General features: G+C 35.7%; 1 protein-coding gene across 3 annotated transcripts in view; it reads left to right on the top strand.

Moving 5' to 3' along the window:
• The window catches only part of LOC109825237, a 41,646-nt gene extending 20,714 nt beyond the window's left edge, over positions 1 to 20,932 (top strand). Inside the window, exons 6-16 of one of the 3 annotated variants that reach the window (XM_020392046.1) lie at positions 3,772 to 3,901; positions 8,148 to 8,276; positions 8,395 to 8,439; positions 8,782 to 8,861; positions 13,978 to 14,074; positions 15,682 to 15,771; positions 15,865 to 15,918; positions 19,246 to 19,311; positions 19,380 to 19,564; positions 19,682 to 19,737; positions 20,487 to 20,932. In XM_020392046.1, the coding sequence (XP_020247635.1) occupies positions 3,772 to 3,901; positions 8,148 to 8,276; positions 8,395 to 8,439; positions 8,782 to 8,861; positions 13,978 to 14,074; positions 15,682 to 15,771; positions 15,865 to 15,918; positions 19,246 to 19,311; positions 19,380 to 19,541 (853 nt within the window). In that variant the 3' untranslated portion in view covers positions 19,542 to 19,564; positions 19,682 to 19,737; positions 20,487 to 20,932. The remainder of the gene's footprint in view (positions 1 to 3,771; positions 3,902 to 8,147; positions 8,277 to 8,394; positions 8,440 to 8,781; positions 8,862 to 13,977; positions 14,075 to 15,681; positions 15,772 to 15,864; positions 15,919 to 19,245; positions 19,312 to 19,379; positions 19,565 to 19,681; positions 19,738 to 20,486) is intronic. The other 2 variants (XM_020392038.1, XM_020392054.1) reach the window with 2 other exon arrangements.

The following is a 25,984-nucleotide window of genomic DNA, read 5'->3' on the forward strand; positions in this document are numbered from 1 at the left end:
AGATACCCATATCATTGAGCTACTGGAAACACGAATTGATCGACATCATGCCTTTACATTCACTAGATTAAATCAAGAAATTAACAAAAACAAAACTCAGAAGTACATAGGACGAGACTATGAAGCAATCGTTTTTACTATTTAATGTTTACTATGTTTTTTTTTGTGATAAAGGTGTTAGCTGGAAAATATAAAACCTATGTAGAATACATATGCAAGATACATATTTTAACACCTTAAGCTTTGACTATTGAGTCTTTTACTATAATTATTAATATATTAATCATAAGGAAACTCTGATCGCTAAATGATTGTCATGTTAATCCAATGATAAAATATCTTCAATTAGGAAACTTTGATTAGCATGTTCCTTTTCAAAAAAATGATAATACAACCATTGTTGACATAAGTGAAAGTCTCTTCAATGGCTTTATGATTAGCTTATCTTGATTAGATAGATTGGTTGTAGAAAAAATAATCAGGGAGAATGATAATTGTTTTCCACGCAAATCGAGGGATGAAGACATCGTACTAGCGGTCTTCAGGACTTAGGCTTCGAATTAGCTGAGAAGGGATCCAGTTTGCTTACTTTGTATTTTTGTTTAGGTGGGGTCTTGATTGTGTGCTGATAGAGATAATTCAAGGATCTCCGTTGACTGTATGATGATGTGGGAAGTGTCGATGTCACCCTTTTGTGAAGCTTGCGCATTGGGGGAAGAGTAGATCTCAGTTGATGAATACCAAAATTTTTTTTTTCTACGCGGGTTTGTTTGCAGACACTTTGTGAAAAGAAGATAACTCCAACTAAGGGAGAAGTCGCTCTCGGGTGTTATTGGTAACCCTTTGAGAGGATAAAATTCCTTAGGGAGGAGTAGTGACTTTTGGATGATTAGAAACTTTAGTAAGCAAACCTCGACAGAGCGCTGATAGATCATTGAGAAAATCCCAATAAAGAGGAGGTATGTAACTCAAAGTACCAAGGGGAACCAAGGTAGCCCTCTAGAGCAAAAGCGGCTCTGCTTGAGAAGAGGAGAGCTTAAACTCAGGGTAAGGAGGCCTGAAAAAAAGTTTGGAAATTTTAGAGCTATGGAGCCTTTTGGTTGTGGGCTAAGGGACTATTTATAGAGAAACCCTTGTTTACGAGGTTTTAAGGGTTCACGCGGTATTAGATATATGAGAGCTAATTTGGCAGCTTTTCAATGTATGGCGGCATGACGTCCTTTGCAACAGCTCTTGCAGGTTTTTGGGAGTTCATGTGGTTTTGGGGGGTTTACGTGGTATTAGATTTATGAGAGCTACTATGGCAGCTTTTTAGTGTACGGCGGTGTAGCATCCTTTGCAACAACTCTTGCAGGTTTTGTTGTTTATGCAGTGTTAGTAGTGATGCGTAGACGCTCCGCATAAATTTATGCAGAGATTTTGTCTTGTGGCTCTCTTAACAACTATGCTGTATAGTTGTCTATTAATTCAACTGTCAGTTCGTGGGAAAGTTAACGCATCGTTAACTTTACGCGAGCTTAACACCATGTAAACCTTAACAGTGCGTGACCTTAGCGCTAGTTGACGTTATCACTGCGTGAATATGCCTTAGTCTACTTTCGGGAGAGTTTTGATCCAAGTCTCCCTCCACTTAGGTTTAGGGTTTCATGACTTTGCATCCTTAGTTCCTTGTGGGTCCGTTTTATCATGTTGAACACTTCATCCACTTTAAAATGACAGTTCTTCCCAGTGGACCTTCTTGTGCATTAAGGGTACTCGATTGATGGTTCGACATATTTGCCCATCTATATGATCCCCAAGAATATTTTTGGAATTCGGGTTCAGACAGAGATCTAATTTCAAAATACTTTTGGTAATGTTAAATCATTTGGAGCGCTTTTTAGAAAGTGGTGGGTGAACTAGATCAGTGAAGGTGTCAGAATGAGCCAATAGTTGAAACAAACGCTGTTGAGAGGTGTGATGTTGAACATGATAGCTGATACGTCAAAGCAGATGTTTCCTCTAGAGGCTAAAAGAGGCATCTTCACAAGTAGTTGATTACTGGGAAGCCAATAGTTCTGCTAATTGTATCTATTATTCTTGTAATATTAAGAACAAAAGTAATATTAATGGGCTATAATCATCTTCTATATTGTAAGTGGAGTAAATTGAGCTTCTTTTCTTCTGAACCTAAGTTCTGATATGTTCAATTCAACATTTTTTCTTTACCTTTTCAGAATCTTCATACAAATTTCATAACCAAGCTAGTAAGTTATTTTCTTATTTGATGCTTTTAGCTTAATTTCAGGATAAAAGTATTTACATCAATATGTATTTGTTATTGATTAATCCGTAAAGTCCCTGTCATTGCACCCGCAACTTACAGTACTTTGAGTGTTGGGGGGATATTTTTTTCTTTGAATGTGCTCTTACTGGTTGTGTTTTATAAAAAAGGTTTAAATGTCCCTTAAGCGAAAGCGGGATAAAAACATGCAATACTTGAGCTATGCGCTCAATTACGCAAACTCCTGCTTAATTGGTCGATTCTTAAATAAGCTCTTGCCTAATTTGTTTATGCGGGCGCTTTTTTATTTTGATTGAGGATTGAAACCATTTACCCCAAAACCTAATCCAACTAACTAAAGGAAAAGAAAAAGAAAAAGAAAAAAAACCCTATCTTTTCCCAAATACTGCAACTCTCTCTCTCTCTCTCTCTCCACTCATCCGATCCCAGTGGCTGCAACAAGACTGTGCCCTTCATCCTTCATTAGCCCGATGAAGCTTCTATCTTCGAGGAATCACTCTCTCTCTCTCTCCACTCATCCGATCCCGGTGGCTGCAACAAGATTGTGCCCTTCATCCTTCATTAGCCCGATGAAGCTTCTATCTTCGAGGAATCAGTGAAGCTTCTATCTTCGACAAAGCTTCTCGTTCATTTATAAGGATGATTTGGAAGACCAAATGATTTGTTTTTGGGTTATTGACATTTAGTTTTACTTTAAATATTTAATTATATGACTTTTATTGGAGTGTCTAGTTACTTTTGATCTATGGATTGGTTAACTACTTATTATCCAATTAAGTTTGATGTTTGAATTGAACTTTTACGTAGTTAACTAGTTATTGATTGTTAAACTGGATGTTTGTTGGCCTTTTTCTTAGTATGTTTTCTATTTTCTTGAATTTTATATATTTTAACATATGATAAATAATAAATATATATTGAAAAAAGTATAAAAAAGCATAATTCTGTGTAATCCAATTAATCAATGCTTAATCCGACTAATTGGTAAGCTCTCGAAGACCACGCACATAATAAAACCTTTATTTGAAGATTGGAATATGTATTTGAATATTTATTAGTTCGTAAAGTCCCTGTCATTGCACCCGCAACTTACAGTAGCTTGAGTGTTGAGGGATCTTGCAGGTCTGTTTAAACCTGGGATTTATGCGAATTTTATAGTCCATTTTAAATATGGACTGTGCTTATTTAACTTGGGTGACTTTGCTTCCATATTAAGATTCTGCAGCTGCATCTAAACTCTGGAGTAGTGACAGTTGAGGAATTTATCTTTATATTCTAAAATTAGCAATGCCAACTAACTGTGTTCATTCTTTAATTTACTTGACGGCATGTGAGAAATCATTATGGAAGTCCTCTGGAATATCTGTTCCTTTAACCTACTTGAAGTACTGCTTCTATATTTTACTATATCGTGAATTATTAAAATAAAAACTCTTTGTTTATTATTTTTTAGTATAAAAACTTTATATTGATGTCTGTTATTTTAGGCCAAATTTCCTACCAAGAATAACACTTAGCAACATATGGAAACCAGCTACGAAGGAATCTTCTGGAAATAATATTTGGAATACGTTGAGAACTTCTATTTCAATTTTGTTTTCTCAATCAACTCTTCAGGTACCTTTCATTTATTTATATTTTTTTTATCCTTCATTACCTTATCTATGTTCTTCTGTAACTTGGATTTGCATATTTGAAACTTATTAAAACTTATACACTGACAATGACTTGCCATTTAGTATTTATGTAAAGGCCATCCATCACATTAGCACCTATCATTTGTGTGTGTGTATTTATGTCTACAGACACATTGGTATAATGTATATGAGTACATGTATGTGTGTCTGTATGCGCGTGCTTGTGAATTTATATATTCACACACATATAGATATATTTATGTGTCTGTTCTATCTGCGTCTGTGCATCTGTTCGCGTGCATGTGTTTATTATACACAGACACATGGATGCGTGTGTGTGTACGGGCATGCATATGGATATGTGTATGTATATGAATGTTGTATGTATGTAGATGTGTATTTATATGCATAGATCCTTTTGTACTACTTGAAACCATATCTGTTTTGATCTATCCTGTTTTGAGAAAGTTGTTCAACTATGATTCTATGTAGGGATGTCAATGGTCAGGTCATACAGGTTTTGAGGAAATTTTGTACTCAAAACCAAATCTTGAAACCTCACTTATTCACCTAAACCCAATGGGTATCAAATTGCTGGAAAGCCTGCAGGTTTTCTGGGTTTGTTTGGGTTACATTGGGTCAAGGTTTTAAATATCGGATGTCGGGTTCATGTCGGACGGCTGAAATCCATGTCGGATAGCGGAAATCGGGGATATATCGGGGGACATGGACTAAATATCGGATTGCCATATCGGGTGATCCACATATGTATAATATCATGCCCTAAATGTAATCTAACTATCTAAGCATTCCTAAATTCATAACTTCATGACTCTGCACATTTCAACATTCATATGCACATTTAAAATAAAATAAATCTCTCCTTATTAATCAATAATCATTAGCCTATTATTAATCAGTTAGCCTATTATTAATCAAGTGATCAAACATCAAGTAATCATTAGCCTATTATTAATCAAAATAGTCCACAAACCAAACATTCACGTGTGAAGAAGAAAAAAAGAAAAAACAGGAAAATCGGCCGATATGGCCGATTTTCCAAACAAGAAAATCGGCCGATATGGCCGATTTTTCGCCGATATGGCCGATATGTCGGTAAAAAACGATATGCGACTTGTTTTTCCCCGATTTGTGTCGTTGGACCCCTCAATCCGCTATATCGGCCGACATGTCCGACATGTCGGCCGATATTTAAAACACTGCATTGGGTTATTCAGGTAAGATAGAGAATGGGTTGATTGGGTGTATAACTGGGATCTTATCTGTTGTTTAATTATCACTGAAGAATAAACCAACAAAATTTTAGAACTTCATATTCATGTGTGCATTTTATAATAAAGATTGGCCATCACAAAAACAATAGCATTAAAATATCGAACATTACAAGCAATGAAATGCTTTTCTGGATCAAGAGATGTAGGCTGGTATGAAGATGAACCAAGTAGAGAGAGCTAATGTACAGGTGATTCTAAAGCGAGCAGGAAAAGTGGAGCAGTCTAGAAGAGGACATCCCTGAGGGGAGACATCGAGAATGAGGTTAGATGAGGCATAGGTGCTTTAGAATGGGAAAATAAATCCCTAATCTGAAATATGAAATGAGGACCAAATCGATAGTTCGAATTTATATGTGAAATCTTGATCATTGATCCTAATTTTCTTAAGTAAACTGATGGCATTTACTCTCTTATGTTTTGATATACATTCAAATATACATTGACACATAAAGCTATGTAGATTCATACAACAAAAGATGTGTGTATATTATTTGGGTGGCTATTCATCGAGTCACTTTGATTTCAATTCCAGCGTGTAGAGAGTTAGTCAGATCCGGCCAAAACAGTATATCTAAAAGCTTCTAACCCAAGCTCATTCAGGTTTCCACACTAACCTAGACCTTTTTTTCGGTTGGTATGGCCAGGTTTAGGTAAATCCAACCCAACTCTTCTTATTCTTTAACTAAGTGGTAAATCCAACAACCTATATTTTACATATCCAAACTATTTCTAAAATTTTTCTGTGTCATCAATTGACATTTACATTTCTCTTCTATCAAGCACTCATTTATTGTTTTTACGTGCATGTCAACATTCTCATTTGAGTTGTACTCTGAAACGGTTCTCAATTGGTCTTAGAGAAGTTCACTGACATTCTATTTCTTTGTCTTTGTTCCGTTTCAGAAGAGACCCGACATGATGACTTATTGTACATGATTGGTCTTAGAAGTTCTCTTTAGAACTTCAGAGGTTTAACAATCACATGATCAAAAGATGTACTTACACTTTTTGCTTAGGTATTTGAATCAAGTTTACTTGAATCTCCTTAAACTGCATCTAGTCAATTCCTTAATGAGAATTTAATATGCCCTCATTAGTGAGTACAGTACCAGCAGATGCCAAGCATTTTTGGCTCATCTTGACTAGTAAGATTGCACTTATGAATGGTTCCACAATGACGTCCTATTCCACGTTCTCGTTCCTTTTTTGTCTTTCATGCAAAAGTTGACCAACTTCATGGTTAACTGTTTCTCTCAGAATTCACGTCTCCCATTTAACTGAGAATTTCTAATGAATTGGAAGCCACCTTCAATGATGAGGTTGCGAAATTGATATTATGTAATTCTCACTGTTCTCTCTCTGATATCTCGTGACTTACATTGTCCATCAGAGAGAGTTGAGTGCTCCAGTTGCACCATGCACCAACATGGTCACATTGAGCTTTTAACTGAAAGGACACGCATGAATCACTGTGATAAATTTTATGTGCTGCATGAGAAATTCAATGGACAGCCTCCTGAAGCCAAAGAGTGAAAGTATGCTCACACACTTCTCTGACCAGTACAGGATCCCATCTCATGTAGCTAAAGCACCGTACATTTCTAGAGCCTCAGCATATGTAAGAAGGTTCAGATAATGGATCATCCATATTTAGTCCTAATTGTGAATGTTTATGATGTAAGAAACCTCTACATTCTCTTGTGCTCACATGTAACCGAATTTTATGGTACTCATATACTTCATTAAGCTTTTAGTTGTAAGTTACAAAATGCAATATTATTTTTCTTTTAACTCAGTGAATTATCCTATTATATGCGAATAAGGTTCATTGTTCTAAATGCTTTACTTATTTGCTAGTGAATAAACATGCTTTGAGTTGTACCCACTCATAAATGCTGTTTATTTCAACAATCTCCATGTACCTGACATGCAATATTCAATATATTTTTTATCTGTTAATATATGGTATTTCTTTATATTCACTATGATCACCTTACCAGGAAACATATCTGCTGTACTAATAATTGATTTCTTGATGGAGTCCTCTTTTACCTTTAGTTCCTTTCATCAGCAACACTTGTTCAAATAATCGTGTTTGAGAAGCATGCATTTCATATTCATCGTAGTGCTTATACTTGAGTCTTACCAGTTACTCTTTTTTGTTCTGGATTTGAAGCCTATTGTGTGATTTCTCATTGATGTACTGTATTGGGACAACTCATTCATAGGACTAAGTGCAATTCCACCTTAATAACACTTTCCTCCAGTTGAAGTTTTGTCCTATTTAGTCCTTTCTAAACATTAATTAGTTATCATTCAGAGTCCTTTTACACCAAACCAAGGTTGGTTATGAAGGAAACTTCATCTCAGAAGGCTTTATGGAATAGTTATCAAATTTAATGAATTTTTATCAACCTCACATAAATCCTCTAAACTTGGTCCTAAATTCCTTGTTAATGCAACATTTTGTCAAGAGAGGGTATTTCTAAATCTAGAAAGCTGATTAGAAGTTAGTGAGACCTACCTTATGGTTATGTAGTTTCAGATGATGGGATTAAGGAGCAACTCTCCAAGAATCTCGCAGGCTAGAAGACTATGTACGAGCTGGGAAAATGACAAGGTTTGCTAAGGCACGTGTACTTTGGTGTTTTAGAGTGGCTGGGATAAAGAGAAGGTTAATAACTGTGTTAATGCATGTCATTTTAAAATTATTATTATACTCTTTAAATTATTATTATACTCTAATACTCATCGACTGTGATAATTAGTTAGTAGTTCTTTGTTTTAGTAATCTTTATTGCTTCAAAGTTTTCTTTATTCTGATGCATTTGCATGTGAGGCTTATGACTACATAACTCATAATCTCTACATTATGTTCTCTCCAGTATCTATCTTTTTACATGTTTAACTTTCAAGTTTAGTTATCATTAGGAGCCAGCTTTCCAAGAATTGATTCTGCTTTACAATGAAGAAACAAGTCAAAGTGGAACTGAAAATAGAGTGGACGCTCAGCCCTTGCAGCTGAAGATATATGAAAAGATACCAATTCCAGATCTCTCAGTAATAGCAGATAACTTTAACTTTTTCCCTCTTTCTCCTAATTACTCTCAGTACCATTATTTCCTACCTGTTCTTGAATAAGGGAGGATAAGTGTGTGTGGCTATGTCTTGTTTGCAGGTTATTTTTCCTCACAAAAAGCTGTCTTTTCGAATTCTTGATACAGTATGATCTTCTATGAACATTTTGCAAGTTTCTTATTATTTACTTTCATTTACTGTATTTAGTAAATAATTAATTTATATTATTTATACATGCATAAATAGTGGGTGTGATTTACTTGAGTATCATATCATTCTTTTCTTAATTTTTCTGCTCATGTTAGATTTGACATGTTTTGCTGTCTCTTCTTTTCTACATATGCACATGATGCCTAATAAGGGAAGTTTATTGCTTGGTTAGCAGACATTGAAAACCACAACTTACCACAACCATAAAGCAGCATATTTCATTTTGCAGAAGGTTTGTTTCTTGATTTGGCTTCTAATTGTTACTCTATGCTGACAGGTGCGCTTGGATATTGCAAGTATATTAGGGTTATTGGCATACTTTGTCAATTACAAATTTGAGAACATCGCCTCATCCCCGTACGTTTCTTTGTTTTCTTTTTATGTGTACTTCTTGATGTAATAGATATGACCTTTTTCAGAATAGGACTTTGTGCTATGTCTCTCAAGAATTCCCATTTCGTCGTCCTTGTTGGATTAAGAAGATTTTTTTAACTCAATGCTCTCTTAAGGCTCTGTTCTGTTCCATGTATGCACAGGACTACATGCCACTATACACTTGTTCTAAATTTTCTTGAACCTATATATATTGATCCGCTCGACGTATCGGAGGAACAAAGAGAAGGTAGAAGAAAATTACAACTGCAAGAACTAAAACACAAAGGAAAATTTTTAGCCGAGCGAGCAATGCTCCACTCCTAATATTTTCTTGTATTGCTTCTTAACTAATTTGATATACAGATTACGATTCATCTCTTTAATAGAGATTTTAAATCTGAATAGCACTCTAATTAGAGTTACTATATGAATATGACTTTCTATTTAAATAGAATTCTCTTGCAGAATTTCTATTTAAACAATACTCAATATGAATAGGACTACAACTCCTAATAAATTAGGACTCCTTCTAAATCTGGAATTACAACGTACTCCTAATACAATTAGGACTTGTACTCCTATTACAAATAGGACTCATATTCCTAGCTATAACAAGACTCTATACTCGAAGTTGTAATAGAGTTCATACTCCTAATTGTAACAGGACTCTACAAGTTGTTGCAATTTCAGTCTCCTTGCTGGAATAGACTACAAGGTGCTATAGTTTCAGTCGTCTTGCTAAAATGGAAGGATCCTCCTAGGTCAATACTCCCGTTTTGAAAGAGAGAAGCTCCACAAGCTCAGAACTTCAAGTAAAGGGAAGCTCATGCTTCCCTTTCTTCTCGCTATACCATTTTGTTCGGCTTGGCAGTTGACCTTTCCGTTAAGTTTGATGGGTAATGATTTTCCCTTGCCTTGTCACACAAATTTTCTGCTCCAAAACACAATCATCCTTAAGCGGCTCCTCCTTCTCAATGAACAAATCATCAGGTGGGGGAAGTACAACATTAGGCCTATCCTCTTCATCTAGCATGGAAGGGTCAAATGGCTTCAACTTTTCAGCATTCACCATAGAATAAATCTGCATCTATGCAGGCAACTCGAGCTGATAAGCATTGTCTCCATACTTTAAGATTTTAAATGGACCACATCGAATAAGCTTGATTTTCTTTCCTTCACTTTTCAGCCTCTCCTTGTTCAATCGGAACCAAATAAAAACACCCATTTTGAATTCTAATTTAACTCGATATTTGTCTTTAGACCTTTGTTGAGATCACTGCAATTCCCTTTTAGTCTCCTCATTCTTTGTATTGGAATGTTCATACATCCCTGAACTCGGAAGAGGTGCATCGAACTTCAACTTATTTAGATGCTCGATAGTACACTGTGGTGGAAAGCTTCTTGGTTGTTGGAGTAAATCATCATACCCCTTCGGAACATCCTCAATCTCCTCTTCCGGCTTATTATTACTTGAAAATAAGGTGCGTGAGCCATTCACTTCATCCTTTGATCTAATAAATAGTAGTACAAACTTCATGCTGGCATTTACCATACATTTCACTTGTGATGCTGTGAGTAGAGAAATAGGATCATCATCGTTCTCTCTAGCATTGATAATAAACTCCTTGCCATCCTTCACAAACTTATACTTCCTCAACCTTCGATGATGTGTAGCATCCCTATCCCACAAATAATGACTAACACGTATCACAGAGCATACATCAAGTAGGATGACTTCACATGTTACCTCATCAATAAACTTGTTTGTGATTGCAAACTTGAAAGTGCACTGCTTGGTGATGTGCATCTCCACATCTTTTTGATTCCATCCTAGAGTGTGTGGTTTTGGATGTGGTGTTGTAGCCAATCCTATCTTGGCAACCAAGTCATTTGAAATAAGAATTTTTTGACTGTCCAAATCTACAATTGCTTCAATTACGCTCTTGTTCACTTGTATTTTCAGATGGAAAAGCTCCTCTTGCATCTTTGAGTCATTATGAGCAGAGTCATATGTCTTCATCACCAAAGCAATCCTCTCACTGGCTTTTTTCAGTTCTGACAATTCTTCAACGCCACTAACATGCAGTATAGACTTTCATTTACTTTGATCATCTTTCTTATCGTCTCACGGTTTTAAACCGAGATGAAGTACCTAACACTTCTCCTTTGTATGACCACTTTTATTACAATGATCATAGAAATTTCTTCTAGTTGCACTGGATTGGCTCTTACTTGATTCCTCTCGCACCTCCTTGTTCGATTTTGAGTTCGCTTTGAATTTATCATCATTTTGAAACCTTTACCGTTTTCTCTTCAGTGGCATTAGCCTTCTTGCTAGCTTCCTCAATAGTAAAAACTAAAAATAACTTCAACTCCTTTCGAATTGATTTGTGCAGTCCTCCAATTTACTTCATAAAGGTTTTTCCTACCCATCTATTGGTACTCCTAACAAGGTTACTTGCTTATGAAACTCAGTGGTATACTCCTACACTGATTGATCATCCTTTTATTTAAGATATTTCTACTAGATCCATCGGTCTTCTTCGTGCTCGATAGGATAAAACTGCTTGCGGATAACAATTTTAAAGTTCTTCCAGTTCATGGTAGACATGTCGTGCTTCTTCATGAAAGAATTTCACCAAATCAAGGCATGACTTGTCAAGTTTAGTCTTGCAAAATAGACTTTTTGCTCTGAAGTATAGCCATAGATTATGAAATATGTTTCCAACTGATCTATCCACCTATCTAATTTTTCTGCATCAACCACATCGTTAAATACAGGAATATCCACCTTTGCCTCCACTTTGAAAGGTTGCATGGATATAGAGCCAAAACTAGTAAAAGTAGTTCCTTTCTCTTCTTTTCCTTCTTTTCCTTTCATTGTCTTCATCATCCGAAACTTCTATTTTCTTCAACTCTACAGATCTAGCATCTCTTGTAGAATCTTCAGTGTTTGGTTTAGAAAAAGAGGGGTTTGAAGAAATATGAAACACATTTTCCACCAAAGCCGTCAAAGAATCCATGCGTACCTCCAACTAGCCATCCGTGGTGCAAGATCGTCCTCTGCCATCCGTTGAGGTATTTTTCGTTGACGTCGCTTGAGCTCTTGATTCAACCTAACTCCAATGTCATATGAGCTTTATCGAGTTGCAACTATGCACAGCAAACCCCCATGGTGGGATCTTATTTGCTCGAATACCAATTGATCCACCCGACGCATCGGATGAAGCAAGAAATAAAACACAAAGGCAATTTTTTGTGGAGCGAGCAATGCTCTACTCCTAAGATTTTCTTGTATTGCTTCTCAACTTCTTGATTTACGGATTACAATTCATCTCTTTAAATAGAGATCTTAAATCTAAATAGCACTCTAATTAGAGTTACCATATGAATATGACTTGCTATTTAAATAGAATTCTCTTGTAGAATTTCTATTTAAACAACACCCAATATGAATATGATTATAACTCCTAATCAATTAGAACTCCTTCTAAATCTGGAATTACGAACTCCTAATCAATAAGACTGTACTCCTAATACAAATAAAACTCATACTCTTATTACGAATAGGACTCATACTTCTAGCTATAACAGGACTCTATACTCCAAGTTGTAATAAGATTCATATGACTCTACAAGGTGCAGTTATTTCAGTCTCCTTGCTGAAATAGACTACATGATGTCGTAATTTCAGTCTCCTTTCTAGAATAGAAAGATCCTCTTGGATTATATCTGTATCATCAGTCAGCAATATAGTAGAAACGTTGTGGACAGAAATGTTTGAAACCATAAGAAGGCATATAGATATTGATTTGACCTGCGGTTGGTGCACGCACTGCCAATTTGATATCCTTCTATGAAAAACGGTGTCTTGGTTGTATTTCATCTTAAAGGGACACAAGTAAATTAAGAGGAAAATTCATTTTTTTCTCCTGGTGCACTTCGGATACTGTGCAGTATCAAGAAATGATGGCCAAACTGGAACAAGTACATCATTTACATGTTTGTCTTGGACTTTCTTTATTCACTTTTTTCTATTCAGTAATCTAGCTACCTTCTGTCTACATCTAGCTAGCTAGCTACCTGCCTGAGTATGTGAATTAGCATCCAGTCTCATCCGGTACGAGATATTGCCACTAATTCTGCAACTATCATTAATTTCATTTTACCAGTATCACTTAACTGTTTGACTATGTCTTTTCTCAGGTTTATTTTCAATGCTTATTTACTTTTTTTATATATATTCTGGTAGTGTCTTTTGCAGGCATGTTGATAATAAATGCATATATAATGATATGTAGGAAACCTATATTCTTTTTTGATTTCGTTATGTAGGAAACATGTATAGTTGCCTGCCTATGAACATATATCCTTTATTAATATATTCTCTGTTATCTTTTGCAGTAAACATATGCTCTCTATTTCCTTAAGTTACAACCCGGATATCCGTATCCATATCTGAACTTTTCAGACAACCGTATCTGTATCCCCATATGAACCGGATAAATAACTATATCCGTGTCCATATCCGGACCGTCAGGATAGTCATACGAATACAGTGCAGATATAACAGATTAAGACCCATTTTACACCCTTAATGATATGTATCTAGAATTTGGCGCATTTCTGTACCCAATGCTTATATCTGCATCCACAGAATTATAGGTTGACATACTATTGACGTGCTAGGATTAAGAAAAAATGGCTGTTTAAAAGGTGTTTATGATAAAGTACCACATTTCATGGTTGGTTTGGCAAATGAAAATCATGCTTAGTCACACAACAGTAACAAACCAAAAAAAAAGTTGAGAACATGAGCATGAAACATTAGTAATTGCTGGTACAATAAAGTGCATGATTAAGCATTAGTATTTTGAAATAGGTGCAATCAAATTGTTGGTGGATAATTGATTCTCTTATGAGAGTATTGCCAAACGTAACATCTCTATTTAGATGGCTGGGATTACACTGAGCAACATCAAGTAAACTTTAGATAATTGCTCCATGATTGCTAGACTGCTAGGAGACTTTGTATTATAATAGTAGCTTTTTTAATGAGATGAACCCCACTGTGATGCTTCTTTCTTATTCTATGTAGGTCAGCGATTTTGCTTGATGTGATTGCTATCAGTGCACTTGTAATATATATGAGTCGAGTAGCTCTGGGTTACAAGCAGACTTGGGACCGGTATCAAGTGAGTTAATTTCCAATTTGTATAATTTGTCTTCTTAAGCTCATAGCATTAGTAACTAACGCTTGGGCACTGTTTAAGACATACCAGTGATTTCAAATTTTCAATAATAGTTATATTTTTCTTTTGCTTGTCAAGAGTCAAAAATTGCGAGTTGCATTCTTATTTGAATTTTAGCACTTCCTCGCTTGTGCTGTAAACCTAGGAGATCTTGTTTTAGGTTTCAGTTTCACTTAGTAGAGGCATTCAAAGATAACACCACAGTTGCGCAATTCCCTGGACACCCCTTGAACAATCATATAGTTCCTGCCAACCAATTATAGGTACATTTGCGAACTGATTCCCTCCAATACACAAATTGATTCTCCGAAATTGGCATACCGCTTACAAGTATGTGGGGTGCAAAATCCCGTTGAGTGCACATGCGCAAGAGGCAATGCGACGTGCATAACCAAGTGAATGAGGTGCACAATATAACTTTACTGGTAACTAAATACCTACCTTAATAAAACATATAATGAAACCATGATCCCAACAAGGAACTATGTGAAAAGAAAGATAGAGCAAGAAAAAACGAACACTATAAAAAGGAAGTATTTAAGTATTTTTATGAAAAAATATTGAAATGCATAGTTAGTTTTCTAGTTTCTATTATTATGCACTTTGGAATATTGCAAGTACACCCAAAAAAGGTTTACAATGTACCACTGTCCAAGCTTGCACACCGAAGTAGGCTAGACTTCTTAAATCCAAATTTTCAAAGTAACGAATTGCGTACCCGAATTCATATTACGACCAGGTACGAACCGCGTATTGTGTAACAAATATATGAAAATAAATATCAAGGCACAGAAATCAGTCTGTGATTTAATACATAGTAGAAAACCCAGGGAGAAGAACTGTAAGTGGGTGAAGGAATTATCTACACGCTACAATTCCAGTCTGCAGCATGTAGGCAATGTATTGATAAGTTGAGTGTAAATCTGAAAACATTCAAGTTAAGATTGGCAATTAATTTGAGCCGATTGTGCATCTGTATCATTCAAAATTGACCCCCATAGAGGACCCTTACAAGTAAGAAGGAAAAAACTTGCTGAATGAACTTAGAACAGAAAAGAGCTTTGGAGGATATGCTGGCAACTATCATCCTGTGATGCTTACGCCAGAACCGTGGACTGTGGTTCAAGTCTCTAATATATAAATTGAAGTGCAGATGAAACCATATTTGAACTTATAGGACAAACATACTAGTATCTCTACATACAGGACCGTGAGCAAATATGGCTCTCATTAGAACTACAAGTATTACATATATACAGCAAGTATAGAGAATAGTTACATTTATCCTGTTTGTAATAGTATATAGATATTAATTTAGGAGAGTAAATATCTACAAAGACACATAAAATTGTATATTCCATTTGTAATTATATCCAACTAATTGCCCCTGCTCCCTTCCAAACACCCATATCCAAACTAGATTGTATTTATCTTGTAGTGGTAATTTAATAATTTCATTTTGACATCATAACAAAAAAATGTCTTACATGTTTTTCACCTCCAGGAGAATATTTTAATTTTAACCATCTGAATGCATATATCTATTCCAGCTTCTTGTGAACAAGACGCTTTACGAGAAAACTTTAGCTAGTGGCTTTGGTTCAGTTTACTTTCTTCTGGATGCTTCTGAACAGCAACAAGTAAGTGCGACTAAATGATTTTCTGCATGTGTATACTCATACTCAGCAGACTAATGTTCTAAGAGCGTCTTTCTCATGTGCTTCCTCTTGCAGTACAAGGAAGCAATTCTAGTTTATGCACTTATGCTCCATTCTGAGAAGTATCAGGTATATCAGTTATCCCTTTCTTGTACACTTCTAACGTGGCTATTACTGACAAAAGTATATTAGGTTGAGACAAATTTTTAAACTTCTCCTGCTTGAATGACTATAAGATCTTGTTATCTTCATTCCTCGATGATGCTAAACTTGTTCCAAGGCGATTATTTTTCATTATGCATCTTTGTGGTCCATAACATTTTTAACTTTTCTTGATTGTTTGCTTAAATTTAGCTTCAAATTTTCAAGGATTTAGACTATCAACTTTGGCACTCTCCAGTACATTGGATTATTAATATAATTTCAAATTATTTCTTATGTTGCTTTTCAAGAGCTTTGCCTTATTAGTATGGTGCATGTGCGTTGCATGTGGATGCACATGTTAAAGGATAGAAAGAAGTTTCTGAGTAAAAATAATATGTTAATCTATCAAATTATAATTTATTTGTATATAAATGAGATTTTATACATACCCCTGAAATCATGCATGTTCGCAAAATTAGCATCAAATTCTAAATTTTGGAAAAAATTTCCATTAAATCAACAAATTATCAACTTTGTTGGAAATGGTAAAGTATATTCCATTTGATCAAACTTTAATCATCTCTTAAATTATTAATCATTTTAATAATGTATTCTAATTTGATCCTTTGAAAGTTAGCTATGAAGGATAAAATCCAAGAATGGTATATATAATTTGTCATGTTGCACGTGGATGTACTTAATTTATATTTTTCAATATCTTAGTAAACATTAAATGAATAATATGACATGAAAAAATTTGTCATAACAAATCTAATAATTAAAATTAGTCTTGGAAAGGAAAAGATACTTGAATCCTTCCACTGCCATTTTATTAGTGGCTAGATTATTTTCTGTGCCATAACAATTTGCTAATATCTTAATCATTATAATTTATTCTAATTATTATTAGGATTATTTGCCTACGGACTATCCAAATTTGCATATTTATCCCCACAATCAATTGCAAATTTACCATTCACAGCTTTCAAAATGAGTTATTATACCCCGTCAGTTTTAAATTAATGGCAGAAGTAGTCAACTGACGAAAATAACCTCAAAAATCACACACATGACTTTTTAAGCAAAGAACGCATTACTCTACTTATTTATACATAATGATCCTAGGACCCTTGGATCATACCTAACTCAAGGTTTTAGAATAGCTTGTGGTTTGAGCAATATAAGAAAGCCAATGTTCAAAAGCTAGTGTTTGCGAGCCTTTGTTAGATTTGATTTTCATTTTCCTTATTGCAATCAGTTTCTGTCAGTTTTACACTTCCATTCATGTTCTTCACCTATGATGATTCGCTGAATGAATACAACAATATATATTGTAAACTCTAGAAAATTCAAAATGAATAACTAAAAATTTTGATAGAAAAAAATGATCACTTGATTCACAGTTGAAGAGGTGACAGAGATTGATGGACCACGCCCTTTGGAGCTCCTGAAATGGGTTATTAGCCACTTTTCTCTCTCTATATCCTTCTCCATGCATTGAAAAAAAAAATCAAAGCCTTGTCAAAGAATGGATTTTTAATCAAATAAAAGGGGTATGGATCACTGAACAGAAGCTTTTCGGACCAGAAATAAATATACTCTCCGATGAAGTCGTAATATCTTCATATTATGTCTCGGTTGAAGAATGAAGGATGGACTTTAAGGTTTTGATTCATGACTTTGAGGAAGCTTGTAGAATAAGAAAGAAAAAAAAAGAGATTTATAAGAACAATTGTTGTTAGGGAAATGAAAAGGCAAAATTTGAAGGTTAATTACTAATTATAGAGTTAGAACGACTATTTGTGAGGTGTGGAATGAAATAACAAAATCAATTCTAAGAGAGCGGTTGATTTGGAGGACGTGGAAAATTAATAATTGTATTAATTGGTAATTATTAGAGGTGGAGTAATTACATTATCTAGTAATGGTTAATGTGAAAGAAATTAAACGGTCATCCAGATCATCCAGCTTGACATGGACCTGGCCAATATAGGAGCTTATCTGCATGTTTTTGTTCACGTACACACACTTTGTTAATAATAATATAATATCTCAAGTCAGAAAATTAGCAAAAGCAAAGTGAGTTTTGTTCAGTTCCTATAATAGTACATTGTTAATTCCACAAGTTAGAACAACAGCATAAGTACGTAGAAAAATACCTATTTTGTTAAAAAATATGATCTAGAAATAAAATTCTAAGAAATTGTAGCCAATTTGTATATAAACATTATCTGTTCCCAAAAGTCCTCATTAATATTGAGTATGTATGAATGCATCAATGTATGTAGACGTTTAATAAGTGGTATGATAATTAACATGCATATATATGTGTGTTTATATGATGTAAGTACGTGTGTTTAAGGGCAAATTTGGAAGAAATGTTTTAACATAACAACACACTTTTATAATAAGTATTAGATATATTAGATAGATTAAATTAGATTAGATTAGATATTAGATATTAGATTAGATTAGATTAGATTAGGGTATTTTTTATGTACCATAAAATAATCTGATTATCCACTAATTAATTGCTAGAGTTATATGGATAAGGAAATATTTGTGGACATGTTCTCTTCAAATCCATTTAACACCTATAGATTGCCGGCATAGAATGGGTGTGGTACTCCAACACGGGTATAGTATGCAGAACACCAAAATTCTCCAGTATATAGGGTCTAGGCACAATTACATGGCTATATATTCGCATTTATATCTTTTTATATTTGACATAGAAATGTACGCACTGTGTTGATATTCACATATTGAAGAAGATAACAAAGCCAAATGATGCATAAAATGTTTTTTTATCAAGTGTAGCATAAACATTCCATCTTGCATATAGTTTTAAGGTAGATAAATGTCTACACATTCGTAAGCGTCAATGCGGATGGATCTGGTGCCATGTCCATCAATCTTGGATATAGAAATTTTTTATTAGCTGAAGTTTCCTATGTACTATAGCCAATAGACTCAATACGTAGTTGTATGCTTAATTTGACAGCATCTGATTCTTTACTAACACACGTCATTTTCTGGCAAAACCTATGTTATTCTCATGATGGAAGACAGTAAGTTATTTGACATTTTACCATGTCATAATATGTAGAAGTTCATACAATTCATTCTGACACGAAATGTTTTTGGAAGCTTGTTTTTAAGAGTCATTGACTTCTATGTTAAAAATTCTCTTGTTCTCATTATTCTGATGGAAATATGAGTTTATTATGTACAATAAAAAGATGAATAAACTGAGGGAAACAAATGATCTATAATTCTATAAGCATGGAGAATCTATTATTCAATATGCAGGTTTCATGCCGTAATACAATTGGAGACGCATGTGAGAGGTTCATATATGATAAGTTCAACAAAAAGGTACAGGAGAAACATTTCCTGCTCATCTGTAGCCAGCAGCATGGGTTAACTGTCTATATTTTCTACAGATTGAGATGCCAATCGACAAGGCTATTAGTACACTGCTACGCTTAGACCTTGTCTCTGAGTTTCCTGTAGAAGAGAGCACTGAACTGAAAGTTGTACCTTGTTCAAGGGCACATGTTACTTTAAAACAACGTTGGGACAAATTACTATCACAGGAAACGTAATATGTAATGCCTGTACTTTTTAGGTAAAAATTAAATCTGAGGTTTAATTGTTTCCTTCAGTCACCCTTTATTTATTTTGTTTTCCACATTGTTGACACGCCTTTTTTTTCCTTTTGTAATCCTTCTCTCTTTTATCACAGCTTTTTCCATATAGACATCTTCGAGAAAGATCCCTTAACCAAGCCGTTGGGCTCAGGTAGGTGCTTCTGTGTTTATCCTTGTTATGTGCTTTCTTCTATAGTAAATGAATATCATATTCTTGGTCCTTAAAGCTCCATCAACTTCAATTCTGTCACAACTTCTATTAGCGATAATTGTCTGAACATATTATGATGTACCGATTATGATGAGCATACACTCTTTTGTAACACATATCTGTAATGACAATTAAGAAAGTAAATTAAAGGTCACATCTGAGCTAAATCATCCAAAAACTTATACTTTATTTAAATTTATTAAAAGTGAGGACGAGCTGCTTCATAGAAGTTGTAAATGTAAACAAACTGTTGCATCTGCAGAGAATAAGAATCCTATCGGAACCACCTCTATAAGAGTGAGATGGTTTTAACCATAGAAATAAAAGATAACTTCCCAAGCTAACTCCCTATCCACTTGTGAATGGTACAGATTCCCCTATTTTTTGCGGGTTGTGATAGAATTCTTACTCATCTGCAAGTTGTATTTAATATTAAAAATGAACCAAATAACTGTAATTGTAACTACATGCAGAAGCAATTGCAACAACTGAAGTTGCATTGCAACTATAGTTGCGTACAAAAAAAAGGCCTTTTCGGTATTCAATCGCATTTGGCACCGTACTGTCCTTCATTGTGCAATATCCTCTTATATAATCGGGATGCTGGAAAATGAGACATTTTAGCTCTTGCTTGTTTTATCCTGTAAAATCTTCGGGCTTACTAACATTTAATTTGGGATACACATCAGGATGTTATTTATTTTTATTCAGATATTGTGGAATTCAGCTTATGACCCCTTGATGAGATTCAAGTGCTTCAGGGTGGTCTGACTAAAAATCTTATTTTCTACGAAAAGATATAGTAAAGCATCACTATAATCGTCGGAGAAAAAAAATCTGAAGAAACGGAGTATCTTGTGGTGGTCTTTTTAGCTTCCCAGCTGGATGGATGTTATTTTCAGAGAAGGCCTTTGACGAATACCTTCATCAAACCTTGGGTCGGAAGTCTTCGTTGGTAGAGTGAAGCATTATAACTTTTTCACTTGTTCGGTGTGAAACTTTTGTATGGGTGACTTATCTATGAGCAAACTTGTAATCAAATAAGGCTTTAGCGGGATAACTCAGAGAGAAGGGAGTGGAAGACCTAAACACCTTTTTTAAGCTTTACAAAGTTTTGACACCTTTTCGCTGTTTATATTATGTTGCTTGCCTTTGAACTCAAGGGTTTGAAATTTCTTCACTTACCTGCTTTGCAGTTTGGGGAATATTTCCAGTTTTATATGCATAGGATTATTATGATCCATGATAAATGCTATGGCTCGTGCGAGAAGAAAAAAAATATTCTTTTTTCATATGCAAAAAAGGAAAAAATATACATGAATATGAAATAGATATTTAAAAGTTAATCATTGTGTTTTATAGTTCATCCTCTTTAGTATTCCAAATTATAATGTTTTGCATCTCATCTTAATATTTATGTGTAAATTTTAGTTGTTTTGTTCCTGATAAGAGGTCCACACGAACTGTAATTTGAACTCTGAACATATAATATATTATAGATGAGGGTTTCTTTATTTTTTATATTATTATTATTATTATTTTATTTTTTTTGTCAATGAAAAGATTTTATTCATCAACCAGTATGAGAAATTATGTACATCAAGATCTCAAAAATAATTTGAGATATCAAAACCTATAACCAAAAGCTCTAAAGAAGAAAATATAAGCAGAGCATTTACAATGAGTTTAACTAGGCTTTATTTTCAGCTGAGATCGATGAATTCAGATTTGAGATCAGAATATCCATCTTTATGTCCTTGATCAAATGGAGATGAATTGCCTCCCATTAGCGTATTTTCTCTTCGGTCCGAGCTATCAAAAGCCTTAGCAGCTAGCGGAAGCAAGCAGCAGGCAAAAGCCTTAGCAGCTAGCGGAAGCAAGCAGCAGGCAAAAAGTAACTAGTCACCAAACTATTTTCATATAACATCTAAACCTAATGAGGGAAATAATGTCAGTTGAGAAAGTGCAAAGTGACAATAAAATAATTCAGGGGGGGAGGGGTATAAATTGGTTATACCCTCATATTACAAGGGGTTGTATGCAATTAATCCGTAATTCTATTACTTCTCATAAGATGAAGCTGCCCGGAGAGAGCAATAACTGAAAAAGCTTTGCAGATGTGGCCGGCTCCAGTAGGGTAAACAACCATCAGAATACACATGATGATGTCAATATTGACGGACAAATTTTCAAAACCACCCCTTTTGCGATTTTATTCCCCAAAAACGACCTCTTTCCTCTTTATTTGTAAAAACCGACCTGGTTTCAGCCTCAGCGCTGAAACCAGGTCGAAAAACCGACCTGGTTTCAGCCCTGAGGCTGAAACCAGGTCGGTTTTTACAAATAAGTGGGAAATGGGTTGTTTTTTGGGAATAAAATCGCAAAAGGGATGGTTTTGAAATTTTGTCCCAATATTGACACCCACCAGGCTCCTAACCAAAAGTAAGAAATATATGCTTGCTCTTTCGAGTCTGCCCGTTGACACAATACATACACCAAACACTCATTAATCATTAAATCATTCAGCTGAGTCAGTAGCTGAGTCTGTAGTTCCCTCATCTCAGCAGGTATCATACGATAAGGAGCTCGAGATATCGGTGTTGTGTCTGCCTGCAACTCAATGCAGAACTCAACCTCTCACATAGAAGGTAACTTCTGTATGTCCTGAAAGACATCCTGAAAATATGTGACGACTCTAGTCTCACATAACTCGCTACAATCAACTCAGACCCATCGAACGCTCGCAAACTGACTGTTTTCACAAAATAGTCGATGCTAACATGGTAGGATGATAACCAATCCATACCAAGAATGACGTCGAAATCCAACATCCACAAAACGATTAGATCTACAATAAACTCGGACTCATCTAAGCTGAGACACATCTCCTACAGACGCTCCCTAATAGAGATACCTCCCCTAAAGGAGTAGAAACGGATAGCGGTACATCTAAATATATACATGCATGGTTTTGGGTTTTCATGTTTACAAATATGAAATTACATATTTCATATTTATTATTGTGATTTGGTTTAACTACTTAGATATGAAACAAATATATTTTTATATACATACTCATATGTTTTATTTTCTATTGTATTTGTAAAAATATTGTATTCTTAGTTTTTGGACTTAACAATAATCATATACATATTTTATTAAGTCTACATAATCATTGTGCAAAGTTTCAAAACATGGTTTAACCAAAATGTCAAAATTCACATGTTTACATTTTCATGTTTTGACCTATTTTGTAAAATGATGATATTTTGTAAAATGCCGAAACATGGTTTAGCATGTTTATTATCATGTCTACAATCATTCCCCAAAGTTTTACATTTTTTAGAATTTATTTGATATTTTTAAACAGGGTTTCAAAATCAGAATAACAGCTTTCAAAACATGTTTTTAGTCTGTGTCAGATCGCGGTCGACCGCCACGGTCGACCGCCATGAGTTCAGAACTTAGTTTTTGTCTTGTTGGCTCCCCCCCCCCCCCCCGCGGCGCCCGTAGCAAGTCCAGAGACTTTCGCGGTCGACCGTCGCAGTCGACCGTCGCTTGTCCCCGCACTGTCATATCAGTTCTAATGGCTAGTTTCCAGAGCCGTTGCTGAGTTGGTTTTTTGGTCTTTTCTTGGTTTTTTTTGGTTTTGGGGTTTCATATAAATACCCCCTTATACTTCAGTTTTCAAAAATCATCCAAGAAGTTTTTAAACAAGTTTTAAACAAGGATTTAAGTTTGTTTAGTGTTTGTTTAAAAGAGTTTTTGTTTGGGAAGAAGTTTTACACTAGTGAAGGAGATCATCTACATTGATTGAGCTTCATCTTAATCCATCTCTCCATCTTGTTTTTCAGAGAAGCATTTCTAAACTCTTATCTAGCATTACATTTGCATATTTATTTGATTATCATTTTATTAAAGCTAGTTTTGTATTGAGTTTAGATTTGATTTACCTCTTTGTTACACACACCTACATTAAGCTTTTTGTATTTACATATATAGTATATTAGGGTTGTGAGAGATTGTAACATTGAGTTATGCTTAATTGAGTTCTCGCCTTGTATGAGAGAACAAACCATTTATTGCTACATTGAGAATGTTGTAAGGTTTTCGGTGAGCTAGAAAACCGAGTGTGTTGTTGTGAAGTTTTCGGTGAACTAGAAAACCGAGTGTGAGGAGTGGACGTTGATCGGTGATTAATCAAATATGTATTTATGCATACATATATAGAAGGTGTATATCAGTGTTTTGAGAACTATATTAGTGTGCATATGGGAGAGGTTTTGATTGGTGTGAGCATCAGGTTCATAATCATCTCTGTTGTCGATTTCTTGTTCTGAGCGGTCGACCGCAGGAGTCATGCCGGTCGACCGCTGATCGGTCTCGCACTCAGGAAATTTCTTTCCTGCTGTGCGGTCGACCGCACTAGGCGTGGCGGTCGACCGCCCAGCAGACAGAGAGTTTTTCTGGGTTTCGGGTCTTAGCGGGTTTCGGGTCGGGTCTAGGGGTTAGTATATAATCTAATGAACCCGGGAGAGAGCTCTTTTGATCTGAAATCAGAACCCTAGCCCCCTCTCTCCCCTAAAACCCTAGTTTCTCACTCTTTGGTGATTTGGAGGAGCTTTGGAGGGTTTTTCAGCGGATTTTTGGTGGATTCAGCGAGAGGGATCATCTTCCTCCAGATCTAGGGCTTCGTTTCGGTCGTAGGCGAGTAACATCTCGCCCAACTTCATCCCTTTTCGTTTTTATGCTTAGATTTGAGTTTTCATCCTGTTTTTATTGAGCCCAAATCGTATGTTGTGTAGATAAAGTAGATCTTATGGCTTGAGGTGCAAAAATCATATTTTTCAGTGTTAAAAAGTTCACTAATGATGTTCAATTAATGAGATCCTGATCTGAAACGTTTTTATGAGGATTAAATCTAATTTTTACTGTTTAAGAACTTTTAAAATCATGTTGTCTAAGGTTTGGGATTTTTGATAAATGAGGTTTTAACCATTTAAACTTGTTGTTTATTGCCATGGTTCTCTATTAAAAGATTATAGTATAACGGGTATAGAAATCCTCCAGTTTTTAATTGAGTTCGGTAGCTGACAGAACCCAGAATGGGGTTCTGTCCGCCCAGCGGTCGACCGCAGAGGACTCAGCGGTCGACCGTCGCGTTTTTCTGCCAGCAGAATTGTTTCTGCCCTTTGGGCGGTCGACCGGGATGACCTCTGCGGTCGACCGCCGCTCAGCTTCTGAGCCCAGTGGTTCTCGGGTCTGCGAGCGATCGACCGGAGTGGACTCTGCGGTCGACCGCCGCACAGTTTTCTGTTTTATTTGTTTCTGCTGTATCGTACACTCGTTCGAGTGCTTACTTCAATCATCTGACTTTGATCTTCAGTTGTACTAAGCATCTATGCATGATAGATGGCCTGAAATACTTGCCTAGAATCACACGACGAGTTGAGTGTGAGTTTTGCATAAGTAAACCATGCCTTGTATATCACTAATACTTGCTCAGTTGCACAGTCCTCGTGTTGGACTATAATCCATAGAAGTCCTCGTGTTGGACTATAATCCATTTCAGTCCTCGTGTTAGGCAATTATCCATTTATCTCACGTGTTGGGAAATCTCTATATCTAATTCATGTACTGGACATCTTTATTAACCATGCATGCGATGTTTCACATAAGTTATGACATGACACTTATGAAGAATATGACACCACATATATTGAGAGTATGATATGACACTTATGTCAAGGAGATGGCCGGCGATGGTGGTGCTGACGAAGCTCAGAGTCGGTGGTTGCTGCGGTGATGATTTGGTCGGAGATGGTGAAGGATGAGGGCGGGTCGCTGGTGGTCGAAGAGGGAGGCAGGGCGGCGGTTCGAAGATGACGGCGTAGTCGAAGTCGGGGAGATGAAGAAACGGACGGTCGGTGATCGGCGATCCGGTCGGAGATGCGGTCGGAGAGGCGACGGAGTATTGGGGCGGCGGTGATGTGGGTTGGTTAGGTCGAAGAAGAGGGGTGGGGTTTTTTGTGCGATTTTTCCGTTTTTTTTTTCTTTTTAACCCAGCGAACCACAGGTGTGGTGGACGGGTGTGGTGGACTCTGGAAAAAAAATTCAATGAACCAGGGGTGTGGCGGACCGTGGGTGTGGTGTATGGGTGTGGTAGAGTCTGGATTCTTTTCTTCCT

The sequence above is a fragment of the Asparagus officinalis genome, chromosome 1 (genome assembly GCF_001876935.1).
Source record: "Asparagus officinalis chromosome 1, Aspof.V1, whole genome shotgun sequence".
In the NCBI taxonomy this organism is placed as follows: Eukaryota; Viridiplantae; Streptophyta; class Magnoliopsida; order Asparagales; family Asparagaceae; genus Asparagus; species Asparagus officinalis.